This window comes from Pipistrellus hanaki, assembly GCF_964339955.1.
Source record: "Pipistrellus hanaki genome assembly, chromosome: 3".
NCBI lineage: Eukaryota > Metazoa > Chordata > Mammalia > Chiroptera > Vespertilionidae > Pipistrellus > Pipistrellus hanaki.
Window position 1 is genome coordinate 24,655,422 of NC_140505.1, and position 14,032 is coordinate 24,669,453.

At 38.4% G+C, this 14,032-nt stretch overlaps 1 protein-coding gene across 9 annotated transcripts in view; it reads left to right on the forward strand.

Annotated features, from left to right (window-relative positions):
* PSD3 (pleckstrin and Sec7 domain containing 3) overlaps positions 1–14,032 on the forward strand; it is a 412,571-nt gene that overhangs the window by 321,108 nt on the left and 77,431 nt on the right. For all 9 annotated transcript variants that reach the window (XM_084879789.1, XM_084879791.1, XM_084879795.1 and 6 more), the window contains one exon: positions 4,999–5,042. In XM_084879789.1, coding sequence (XP_084735915.1) covers positions 4,999–5,042 — 44 coding nt within the window. The remainder of the gene's footprint in view (positions 1–4,998; positions 5,043–14,032) is intronic.

Genomic DNA, 14,032 nt, shown 5'->3' on the forward strand with positions numbered 1-14,032 from the left:
GATATGGGAACACAGGTCACTTAAAAGGCGTCAGTTTCCAGAAACTTATTTATATTGTGTACTTCTCCCTAAAACTGATCGATCTGTGAATACTCTTGTGGTCAAAGCTTCAAGCTATTTACCCTTTTTTTTTTTTTTTACTTCTGTTTTACAGTTGCCTTATGGCATTTTTTTAAAAAAGCTTAACTCTCACTCATAACCTTTTCAATATTGCACAGGCCATAAAACTAGGGGTAGAGGGGGCAGATGAAAAGTCCATTATAAATATTGGTTTTAGGGGAGCCTTTTTAATGAGGGGGCAGTGCAGTTTTTCAATATTATTTTAAGGCAAAGAAAAGAAAATAAAAGTTGAGGCCCATTGCTATAAGTTATTTTTGAGTTTTTTAAACCAATTTGCAGTTCATTTGTATAATTAGTTTCATCATTAATTTTTAACCAGTATCATTTCCAAATACAGTCTTTCTCTCATAACCTCCCAGAGTGGTGCATATTTAATTCTGTATTTGAAAGTACTTGATCTGAACATCCCTGTGAAACAGTGCTGCACTTGGAAAAGATAGCCATAGCCGGTGTTGATGGTGTCAGAATGCTGGCAGGGTAAACTCTCCCTGGGGGCACTGGCAGTCTTGCTGAGAACTGGAAGCTGTGTTATGCTCTGTATTTTCATGATAATTCAGGGAGCAAGGAGGGGGGAAAATCATTAGAGTTTAGGATGATTGAACTAAAATACATGAATTTCATAGACTGCAAAATGTGTGTGTGTGTGTGTGTGTGTGTGTGTGTGTGTGTGTGTGGAGAGAGAGAGAGAGAGAGAGAGAGAGAGAGAGAGAGAGAGAGGCGGAGAACTGACTGACTTGCGGTTATACAATGCAGGTAATGGGGAAAACTTCAGAGAACCAGGCGTGGGCTGTCAATGACAGTGCTAAGCCTTGAACAAAATTGCATTTTACCTTCTTGAGGAGCAATCAAAAGTGAAGAACAAAGACTGAAAAGTAAATTTAGACCAAGATGCCTTGATCTCTGTAATTTAAGCCATTTACTTTGCTTTCTCCTTTGAATTCGAAGACTCATTGTGTTCTGTTGAGTCTCGGTGGAAGCACTTGATTGTTGTCTAGCTCCTGGTTGAGTGGCAGGAACTTCAGTTAGAGAAAAAATTGGCAAGCGTGTAAAGCAGGGACTTTTAACCAAGGTTTGTATCAGAGTCTCATGTAGGTGTTGGGAAATATTGGTGTAGAGGTTCCTCATCTGGTTCTTCAGATTGTATATATAGCCCTAGCCAGGCGTTGATGGTGTCAGAATTCTTGCTGGGTAAAGTCTCACTGTGGGCATTCGGTCTCACTGAGGGGAACTGGAAGCTGTGTTATCCTCTGATAAAATACAGTTTATTCAAGCTTAGCACTGTCATTGACAGCCCACGCCTGGTCTCTAAAGCAGGGGTCCTCAAACTTTTTAAAGTGGGGGCCAGATCACGGTCCCTCAGAGAGCTGGAGAGCCGGACTATATGAACTACTAATTCCTACTGTAACACCTTGGCTGCGCTCACTGACCAAAAAACCTGGCGGGCCGGATCAGACTCCTCTGTGGGCCGTATGTGGCCCGTGGGCCGTAGTTTGAAGACCCCTGCTAAAGTTTTCACCATTATGCATTGTGTAACCACAAATCTCAGTCAGTCTCTCTCTCCCTCCATTTCTCCCTCCCTCCCTCCCTCCTTCCCTCCCCTGATGATTCAGTAGATCCAGGATAGAGCTCACTAATCAGAGTTTTAAAACTTTGTTGGCTGATTCTGGTGCGTACCTGCAGACCTTTAGTTGAGATCACTATAGTAAAAGACTACGTTTTTACCTGTGGGTATGATCATTCTTCATTCAGACATCTATCTTCCATTTATGCCCAGGTGTATTCTTTCCTAGGGCTGCTGTAATAAAATTACCACAAACTTAGTGTCTTAAAACAACAGAAATTTATTTATAATTTCGGAGGCCAGGCATTTGAAATCAAGGTATTTAGGAGAGAATCTATTCCCTGCCTGTTCCAGCTCCTGGTGGTTGCTGGCATACCTTGGCTTGTGTCTAATCTCTAATTTTTCACATGCCTTCTCTCCATCATAAATCTCCCTCTGCCACCTTCTTATATAGACACCACTTTAGCCCAAATACTCTTCCCGTCTCAAGGTCATTAACTTTATCAGGGTTCCATCCACATAACCAGTGATAGGTAAGGTCAGGGGGTCAAAACCACGTGGCCAGCCATACACTAGGGGAGAAAAGGTCACTCTGGGGGCAAGATCCTTGTTTTCTCAGTTTTGTCCATTGTTAGGCACCAGGGCTTTCCTTGCTGGTGACTTTCGAACCTGGCCCATCGTCCTTGCTCTGCTCAGGCCTCTCTACCTGCCTACCATATGAGGACTCTGACGAGTTTTTTTATATTACTATAAACATGAACTACCTTGTGCTCTATATGCCATGTCTCTGTACTGAAACCACTTCGGTACATATTTTATACCACTACCGTTTGCCGAGATTGAGAGTACACTTTCTCCTTTAGGACTTCATGCCCTAGTTCCTCTTTACTGAGTTTGTGACACTTTGGAAAAACCCAAGTGCAGCTGACATGTGGATCTGAACTTCACAAGGGTTCACGCGGGCTGCAGATAACCGATAAGTTCACTCACACTTAAGAGATAAGATGAGGGAGACCGAAATAATGAGTCGGATTATCCAAGGAGAGAGGAGGACATTCAGGAGACTCTATGTGTCACAGGAAATAAGGAAGGCAATATTTGAGAGTATTCAGTGCTGCTGAAAGGTGAAGGGATACAGAAACACTGAATATGGCCTTGAATTGGGCATTGAAGGAAGCTGATGAGTCTATTGTGACCAGTTTTAATAGAGCAACAGGGATGAAAACTAGATTGCCTGAATTGAAGAGATTAAGTAGAAATAAGAGTTGCAGGAACATCTCTCGGAAATTTGGCTTACAAAGAGAGGCTGAGGAACAAAGGTGATGACTGAATTGCAGAAGTGGGGTCGGGAGCGATGCGCCTGTCTGAAGCCTGTTAGGAAGGAGCCAGTAAAAGAGATGTTACTGCAGAAAGGGAAGATAGCAGAACCGGCGAGGGCTTAGCCTTGCAGAGATGCGACACTCCTTCCCTTACCATCAGAAAGAAGGAAAGGAGATGCCAGTGCAGATGCATTTTAGGGAAGGTGACAAAAAGTTCAAGGAGGCTCATGAATGAAGGCTCTGCTGATGTTTGAGATGATGACTCTCCCGTAGCTGTAATTTGTGCTGTTATTTAATTTTCCCTGTTAGTGCTGGATTAGTCACATACAAATAGAGAAGACTGTGTGGTTCAGGAGGGTTACACTCTTTGTTGGGTTAATTTGCATACTCACTCCTGATTGTCTGGTGGGCATTGCATAGATACAGTCAATTAGCATGTTACTCTTTTATTAAGTAGATTTTTTTTTCCTTTACTCTGGGTAGTATTGAGTATGAAAGTTGATAAAGAACCTTTAACGTTCTCTCTTTTCAATTGTAGCTTCTCAGTCCATTGTTACTTGTGGGTTCAAAATGGCTCATATAAGTAATAGAATCCATTAAAGGCATTTATGCAGTGAGTCTCTTGGGTCTTGAGTTAGGCATCTACTCTCCACAGTTATCTAAGTGCAGCCTCATGGACATTAGCTATGTCATAGGTGGTTGCAGTTTTTCAGGAAATCTGAGTTTTTCCAAAAGAATGTCCAATTTACAGCATGGGCGTTGTGCCTTGATTTACCCCTTATTCTAATTTGATGTTTTATCATTTTCGTACTTGAGGATACGTTTAACCATGTCCTGATAATGATGAAATGCATCCTGATTTTTAGTAGCTCTCATAATTATTCAGTAGTTAAATTAACTATTGTAGCCACACTGAAGAATTCCCAGAGTCTGCCAAGAGACTGGCTAAGGATACATGTCTTGGATATTCAATAATATAAAGTCTGTAACCTAAATATATTTGAGCTGAACTTGGAAGAGTTTTGAATGAAAAGAGGATTCACTATCGGTGTGCAGTCTTCTGTTAACACACGTGTAGACTGCCCCTCCCTTGGACAAGACAGAGTGAAAGGCAGCAATAGGAATATGAGGCGTTTCTCCCCCTGCTCTGCTACCTGGGAAACTGTCTGAACCTCCCACTTCCTCTTTTGAAAGATGAGGGTTGAATGGCACTGATCCCCCCTTTTTCCATCTCAAAATAAATGAAGTCTTTGCTGCATCTAATAGGTCCAAGTTCTTCTTTGAAGAAAAATGTTCCAACTTCATTCCTATGTTGTTATGCACCCAAGTTATCCTTTTCTTAAAATTAAGAGAATCCAGAGGAGGAGTGGCCTTTCCTTGGATCCTTGTCGTAGTGGAACAGCTTGATTCCAAGGAGCGTAGATGTGATGCCAGAGCTAAAGGCCTAGGGAGGCAGGCTGTGCTGCCTTTGTCATTGTTACCAGGCCTCTAAAGCAGCCGTCTGCCTCCCCATCCACCAGCTCACACACACCAGCATCACACTACTGGGAAGCGGAATCACAGAGTTAGGCAAATAGCAGCTGCTTCAGTCACTGGTGTAGACTGTTCTCTATAATTGTCTCTCGTCCCCCTCCCATGTATTAAATTGTTGTGGAAATAGTTATATTTTATTTCATTAATGAAAAAGTATGAGTACTCCAGTACCTAAACTAGTGAAACTACAAAACCATAAGAAAAATTTAATCATATCCTCTTTTAAATAGGATCTAAATGTATAATATTTAACTGTGGGAAAATGCAGTTCAGTGGCGTGTGTTTCTGTTTCACAAAATGCCGCTTACCCTGCGCATTTCTCATCTCCGCACAGGGTGGCCCACCAAGGGGCTTGGGAGCTGCTGGCCAAGTCCCTCAAGCGTTTTAGGGCTTTGGTCATTGTCTGAACTCAAAATATGGAATGGAATGAAAAGAAAAACCCCATCTTGTTTTCTGTCTTTACAGGCTCTCTACAACTCCATCAAGAATGAGAAGCTTGAATGGGCGGTGTAAGTATGCTGGCTGTCAGCCTTTTAGTAAATGAGCTTCTTGCTCTTTCCTTATTGTCTTCCTTTATGCCTTAGAGGGATCCTAGAAAAGGATTAAATATGCATGTGCAGTTCTCATTTTACACTAGTGTCTTGCTCACTTTGTTTAAAACCTTGAGTATCCCGTGTCTTTTTCTTAGTACCCAGCATGCTTCTATTCTAAAAGACACTAGCATTCTAAAAAAAAATCTGATAAAATTATGTACATTCCAAAGTCCTGTACAAATGATTTTGATACCATCTACTTACTTTAATTCTCTCTGTCCTATCATCATAGATCAAGGCTTTCCACTCCTATTTCCTGTGATATTAGTTATATCAGGATACTGCTAAGTTTGATCAATGATAGATTAAAATAAGCTAAAAAAATGTTTAACTGTAGAACTTCCAGAAGCTTATACGATGACAATATATATTGTGGATCTCCAAGAGAGAAATACAATTTGAAATGTTTCCTGAACGTGTTTGACAGTAAAATGTCATGTTTCAAAGTACATCCATTGGGAGATACTGTTCTGGATTAATTATACCTGTAGACAAACAGTACCACCTTTGTTAAATTTTCATTGACCAGTGCAGCAGTCAACGATTTTTTATTGTTGACACTGTTACAGACATCTCCCATTTCCACCCCCTTTGCCCACCTGCACCCAGCTGCTGCCCACCCCCCCCCTTTCCTGGAAATGGTTAAGAATTTAATCTTTACAAAATTATTGAAGTCTCTTTACTAAATTTTTAGTAAAGTTGTCAAGAAGTTAGATCAAATACATTTTTAATTAGAATTATGTGGGAATTTTGTTTTTTATTTTCACTCATATTGAACATGAACAAATATTTTTCTATCATGCAATCTAACATAGCAATCTGCAATGAACTTGTTTACAGAATCATAATGTGGGGGGTAATTCTTATTCGTTCATATGCACATTGGGGAAAAGTAGCTTAGCAACTGACTGCCTCTCCCGTGTAATATGCTAGAAAGAATGGAAAATATCAATCCCTTTTGAATTGTTTCCATTAATTGTAAGGTCATATGGTACTGTTTGAATTGTGGATTCAAAGTATAAGTTGAGACTCTAGTATATATGTGATGGCTTATATGTTTGTATGTGTATATAGATATCATGAGCTTCACTTAAAGCAATGTATCATTTTAGGGAAAACTTAGTAAGATTAATAAGAGTTCATGGTCTGAGATCCAGAGTGATCTCTCTTTAATAAAGTGGGTTTCCTAGAAAAGTTTCATAAATGATGTATATAAAATTCAGCTGAAATAGTAAAGGCATATCCTGACCTATGCAGAATATCTACTGAAGAAAATTAATAAAAATGAAATAGTTATAAGCAAATTCACACTAGGGGAGAGAATAGTTTAAGGATTTTTTTTTATAAAGTTGTTTTTAAAAACAAACATATACTGTTGAGAATCTGTATTGTAAAGCTAGATTTTTGCCATATTGAATTTGTTACAATAGGCCTTATTTACATTTATGTGTTGTGGCAATTTGGTACAAGAAGGCTTGATCCATGTTTGGGGAGTAGAACTGGATTTTTCTATTGCCTTCTTGCAAAGTCAACAGAGCATCTGTTCAGGAGCCCAGACCCCAGAACCAGATAGATTTGGGTTTGAATTCCAGCTCAGCTACAAAGATCCTGCTACAAAATTTATAGATTAATAGATACTTGCTTGGGAGGTATCTTAATGTTGATTTTAGAGCCTTAGAATAAATTGAATTATAATATGAAATCATGGAATGTTATAACTGGTGGGACCTCAGAGATTTTTAATTCACTAGTTCTCTAACTGGGTTCCATGGAGTCCTAGGAGATAGATGTCCAGGTGGCTCCATACGTGATGTGTGAGGGGGAAAGGGGAAGAGAACAGGGACTGAGTTCTATCTCCCACAAGCATCATGCCTCTTTCAACGGACCAAAGCAGCTCCACTGTTATCTTGTTAAAATATGTATTTGGAGTTCCACTTACTGTTTCTCCTCTTACCCAACTGGGATGGCTTAGCAGTTGAGCATCTACCTATGAACCAGGATGTCAGGGTTCGATTCCTGGTCAAGGCATATGCCCGGTTGCAGGCTGCCCTGGTTGCAGGCTCAGTCCCCAGTGAAAGCTTGCAGGAGGAAGCTGATCATTGATTCTCTCTCGTCATTGATGTTTCTATCTCTCTCCCTCTCCCTTCCTCTCTGAAAACAATAAAATATATATACATATATATATATACTTTATATATTTATCTTCTTAAAGATATCTGTACATAAATTTTGTTTTGAAAAGTACTACTTCAGTCCAGTGTTCTCATTTCATGTATGAAGGAAATGAAGTAAAGCATTCCCGAACATTCAGAACTTAGTGTCGTGGCAGAGTCAGGATTTGTTCTGCAGGTGCCCAGGGTCCCGTGGAAGCACCACGTTGCCTTGCTTCTCTGTGACCACATACTCAAAATGTCTTGACTAAGCAGTGTTCATGTCTGAATGTCTCTATGCCAGCTTCTGATACAGGGTGAATTAAGAGAATTTTACACTGAGTGGTCAGATTATTATGATCTCTGAACACATAATAATTTGGCCACTCAATGTGTGTGTGTGTGTGTGTGTGTGTGTGTGTGTATGCATGCATGTATATATTATATATGTGTGTGTGCGTGCATGTATATATTATATGTGTGTGCATGTATGTATATATTATATGTGTGTGCATGCATGTATATATATATTGTGTGTGTGTATGTGGGGCGCGCACGTGCATGAATTCATGCATGGGTGGGGTCCAGCCAGCCTGGCCAGGGGGAGGGGACATGGGCAGTTGGTCGGCCTGCCTGCTGGTCGAACTCCTGGTCGAGGGGACAATTTGCATATTAGCCTCTTATTATATATTTATATATTCAGAGATCATAATAATCTGTCCACTCAGTGTATATTAAATTTCTGATCTCATTAAATGTTCTTAGAATTTCTAGTATTCTTCTCTCAGGCAGGTTAGTTCATTCATTTGTTCATTTCACAGTCTTTAAGCAGCTACTTCTGCGCCTGGACCGTGCTGTGCCCTAGATACAAATATGAAAAGACAGCTTCTCTGCCTAATGAGAACATGGTGTGAGAGTGGGTGGGAGGGGGTGGAGTGTACAAAGAGGAAAACCTAAGAACCGTAGTGAAGAGTGCAATGAGCTAAACCACCTTGCAGAAGGTCTCAGCTCCCTCATTTCTTCCCCAGGCCCTTTGCTCAGTCATTCACTATTCAGAAAGCATCTATTTGTTGAACTACTCTGTACTAGTCGGTATGCTGGAAATACAGAGAGAACAAAAGTATGTAAGGCATTAAGGCATTTTCCCTGGCCTTAAAAATGTTATATAGTTTAATGCAAATGATAGGGGAGGAAGGTAAGCAGTAGTTTCTCTCTGATTAGGATGAGATGGGGTGAAGTGAGTGGCAGTGACTATAAGAGCTTGCATTGTTAGAATTGTTAAATTTAGCTACATGAGGATCTTCAGGGAATATGACAATTAACAGGAAAGGGAAATAAGAGCAGTATTATTCACTAGGAAAATTAGCAGTCTCTCTTATTTATTGCTGTTATTGTACATTAGTATTTAGGAATTGCAAGAAATCTTTCTCCCCGTGATTTTTTTTTAATATTAAAAATTTATGTATCCAGCCTCATTTAATTAAGACACAATAGCACTAGTTTTAAATAATGTACTTCTGGGCTCCCCCTTCTCACCGGCTTCCCTCACCTTCTGGGTCGCTAAGGCATTTGCTTTGCTTATATTATGCACAGTTATTCTCTTTATCTCTGAATAAGCATTTTTATAACCTTGCATCATGGAATAATCTTTGCTATTTTATATTACCCTTTAACTCATTTTACAAGAGCAGTTTATAATCTTTATCACCTTTGCTTCTAAATTAAATTGTTTTCTGTCTGCCCTCACATATCAAACTGTCCTGGCTAATTAGGTGAGATGATGTCACTTTGGGATCTTTCTGTCTTTCAGATCACGTGCTCTGAAAGCCCAGAGCTTTAAAAAGTGTGGTTTTAAATGCCAACAGTTCATTGTCTGATTTCTTTATCCTTTTGTTCAGGAAATTTTGTTATGGCTGTTTTTTTTTGTTTGTTTTTCCAGAAGACCAGTGCTGCCATTTATTGGCTGGCTGTAGGAAGCAGGGAGAGCTCTCCAAGTATCGATATGTCCTCCCTCTTCACCCTTATTGTGTTTATGCCGCCTGGGAGTGAGAGGGAGTGTACCTGTGTGTGCATCTCCGTATATTGTTGGAGAATGACACATAAAGGCAATGGAGTGACTAGTACTTGTTATTTCACTTGGCAGTTTAATTTTTTATACCTTCAAGGGGCCTGAATCTGAAATTGACAACTACTTTCAGAGTCTCTTTGTTATGCAGTCTCTGTCGAGGGGTGGGGGGAGTGTCTTTTTCCAATGAAAGAACCCTTTAAAACTTTTACTTCCATTACTTGTCCCCTTTCATATTTTATATAACTCATTGTTGACTCTAATTTTATTTTAAGTGATAATATATATCAATTAAAATGTAGTCTCAAGTGTTCCTTTACAGAGAATGGCCATCTCAAAAGTCCTAGTTTAAAAAAAAAAAAAACCTCAGTCCTAGTTAAAAGAAAAACAAGCAAGAGTTTTTCTTTTAACTAGGATTGAGTCATATGAGCCAACTTTAGCTAGTGAGTGTAATGTAATGCTTTACATTTAAGTTTTCTTTACCATTTCCTCTTTGTTTTAATTCTCCCTGATTTTTTCTTTGCCAACATCAGAGCCCTCCAGAAAGAAAAATTAAAATTCCCTATCTATACCTTTTATATTTGACCTTGTATCCTAAAGAAAAGGATGCTTTTTTTGTCTTATTTTTAAAATATATTTATTTCTATAGAAAAAGATAAATCATGGTAATTTATTTTTTACAGTGATTAATTCTGTTAAATTGCTTTATTATCCTAATGCCCTACTGAATTTAGATATATTAAATTGTTATTCAGGATAGTGTTTCCTTTTTTTTTTTTAATATATTTTATTGATTTTTTACGGAGAGGAAGAGAGAGGGATAGAGAGCTAGAAATGTCGATGAGAGAGAAACATCGACAGCTGCCTCCTGCACACCCCCTACCGGGGATGTGCCCACAACCAATGTACATGCCCTTGACAGGAATCGAACCTGGGACCTTTCAGTCCGCAGACCGATGCTCTACCACTGAGCCAAACCGGCTTCAGCAGGATAGTGTTTTGTAATAGCAGATTTAGATCAACGAAAACTTTCTTACTTAAGTCATTTTGGGTTAAGACATTTTTGTGGCACTTTGATTCAAGAAGTCCAAAAGTAATTCTCATTTTAAACTTTCAAATAGTCACTTGTAGGTTGATAATTACTACTGAGACAATGAGAAATTGCTAAAAGTTGGGCAGTGGTTGCACATACAATGGATATATTAAATATATAAAGAAAAATTTGAGTGTGTGGGAAATGAGGTAGGAGGATTGGCATTAGGGGAGTTATTGGTAGAAAGAGAACTAACCATGGAAAAATAATAAAACATTAAGATATTTTACTATAAAGAATGAATTAAACTCAGTTCTGTTTTTGAGGTGCTCTTTATCTTGAATAAGCATTTTCTAGATATGCATTGTGCCTCATGGAAATACTAAAAAATAATAATAAGATTTAACATTCCCACCATCGTTTCTCTATATTAGATTATTCTCATATGTCTAACATGGAAAACATACTACATCATGCTGGACTCTTGGTAAAATTCTAGTGTTAATATTACATGGAATTCACAAATTTAGGAGACAATCTATATGGATATTAAGTAAGGGTACATCTAAATATATGTAGTGGATGTGTAAAGAAGTGGTTTCTTATTATTATTAGTTGATTGTTCTGTTTATAAGTACAGTGAAATGCATTAAATATTCGACAGAGAAAAAAACAGAGAAATTCCCTAGTTATGAAAAATTATCATTAACTTGGAGATTTTGAATTGATATCACTTAAAAATTCATTAGCTAAAAATGATATTGAATGTGGATCAATTGCCTGGGTTTTGGTGTTTAAAGGAAGAAAAGATTTAAGGGTTTAGAATTAGGGGAGATTGTCTCATACATATCCATGAAATGTCATTTTATTAAGAATCTGAACCATAGCTCACACTTAAGTACCTAGTTTTCTTGGCAATCTCAAGTATGCTGAACTCAGGTATACAGGAAGAGAGAACGAATTTGCCATCCAATTCTTAGCTCTAAAAGTGTAAGCTTTAAAAAAGAAAGTGTGCTTTCTCTGTGAGTGGCATCAGAGTGAGATTGAGATGGATACTTAGAATTTTTAAGGATTTTATTGTTATAATAGTTTTAATATCCACAAAGATAATGATGAAAGTGATATAATTTAAAATTATTATTATCTTTAACTTCCAAATATATAGAGCAGACAGGTTGGTGAGCAGATGGAATGTGGTTATATTAGTAGTCTACTTGTCCCAGAGCAGTTTTAGAATCACTGAGGTGCGGTGAGTTATGAGGCTGGGATATAAGAAAACTGGCTTTGTTTCCTAATTTGCTGATGACTTAGAATTTTATATCTTAGTCATTTTGTTAGAGAATGACACAAGAAGAAAACGTAATATAAATACTAAATGAAGCATAAAACACATGCAGTGGCTAATATAGTACCTTGAATATTTTAGACCAGTGGTCGCCAACCTATCGGACCTCACGGACCACCAGCTGTCTGTGACCGCTGTTTTAGACAATAGTTATTTGGATTTCATTGAGCATTTTGTATGTATACATTGTGATATACACACATACATACATTTTCAGAGGTGAGAAAAATTTCGCCTCATACCAATAATACTGGAAGGACTTTTGGAAGCATGTAACATCTGGCTTGACCCCAGTGTATTCACAACAACTTTTTTAAAAAGCATGTTAACATCTACAGTTAAGTTTTTCTTGGTTTGTAAAGTATGCTGCAGTCATTCCTCATACAGTCAGAGCCTTATTTCAGGAGCCAAGTTACTAGCCTGTTTCTTACTTGCATCTGGCAATGTTCATCATCAAACACTAATGATGGAGCTTGGCATTTTTCATAAAAGCATATTCTGTTTCTTACAATTAAAATGCCTTCTTGTCAGAATAAGGTATTTTCAGAACATAAAATGCATTTCCTGTTTTCAACAGAACTTTTAAATTTATTTTTGGTAAATATCAAAGACAGAAATATATATAATTGATTTCAGAGAGGAAGAGAGATAGAAACATTAGTGATGAGAGAGAATCACTGATCAGCTGCTTCCTCTCCACCCCCCCAACCCCCCCACCCCCGCTTGGGATGGAGCCCACAACCCGGCATGTGCCCTGACTGGGAATCGAACCATGACCTCCTGGTTCATAGGTCAACGCTTAGCCATTCAGCTATGCCAGCCAGGCAAAATCCATTTTAAACTCATTGTGCTTTGTGGCATAATGTGATATGATATAAAAACCCCATGACAAGTGAACACATTTTTAATACGTTTATTCTTCATATTTTTTATATGTTTATTCTACCTGATCACAGTTTTGGAATATTCAATTTAATGTTCTGTTCCTACACTCAACCACTATGGTCATTTTTAAAAAACAGACTTATTGAGGTATAATTTACATATTATAAAATTCACCCATATAAGTATCCAATTTTAAAGTTTTGGGTCATTTTGCAGATTTGCGTAACAATCACCACAATCCATCACCCCATTACTGTTATTCCATAAAGATTCATTGTGCTTGTGATTCAGCGTAGCTGTGAACACCCCAAGGCGGTGTGTTAACTACCACTTCACATGGGTCCTGCCTGTGTAAGTTTCACCTGTCTGAGCTTTGGTTTTTCGCTGAGATGGTAGCATCTACCTTTTTAGGGTGGTTTTAAGATTAGGAAATTAAGTTATTGTCTTCATGGTTATAATATTTGGAGGTTCAGGATGGAGTTTACTAGTAGTATCTGACTCATACCCCAACTCTTAATATTCTGGCTAGAGGAGTATGAATCAAATGAAGTCAAATATTTATTTGTTCTATAGCCCAAAGTGCAAGGTGCCCTGGGAAAGTTAGATGGAGAATACAGTGGGGATCTGGGTGACTGCCAAGCCTGCTGAGCTCAGCCCACCTGACATGCATATGGACTGAGAAACCAGAATGACAGAAGCAGAGAGAAGCCTGACCCACTGGTTTGTTACATAGGATGTTTTCCTCCCCCCCCCCCACCTTACTACCACCTTAGTAAAGGCCTACTGATAGCAGATCCTTCTGCTCAGAACATTATCCAGAGGAAATTATAAGGATTCTAAGCATGGTCTAGACTCTAGAGAGAGACGACCATCAGAACTAGACTCATACATAACAGGGATTTGGAATTATCAGACCAGAAATTTAAAGCAGCTATGATTAATATGCCAAGGACTCTAATGAAGACAGTAGACAGCATGAAAGAACAGATGGGCAATGCAAGCTGGCAATGGAAATTCTAAGACAGAATAAAAAAAAATGCTAGAGATCAAAAACACTGTAACAAGAGAAGAATGCTTTTGATGGGCTCATTAGTAGACTGGACATATCTGAGAAGAGAGTCTCTGAGCTTAAGAATATGTCAATAGACATATGGAAAGATACTCAACTTCACTAATCAGTAGAGAAATGCAAATTAAAACATCAGTGAGATCACCTTACACCTGTCAAAATGGTTAGCATCAATAAATCAGCAAACAACTGGATGAATCTTTGGGACATTATGCTGAGTGAAATGAGCCAGCCATAGGTAATGTATGATTCCCTTATTTGAGTATCTAGAATAGTCAAATTCTTAGAGACAGAGTGGGATAGTCATTGCTAGTAGTTGAGGAAAGAGGAAATGAGAAGTTGATATTTAATAGCTATAA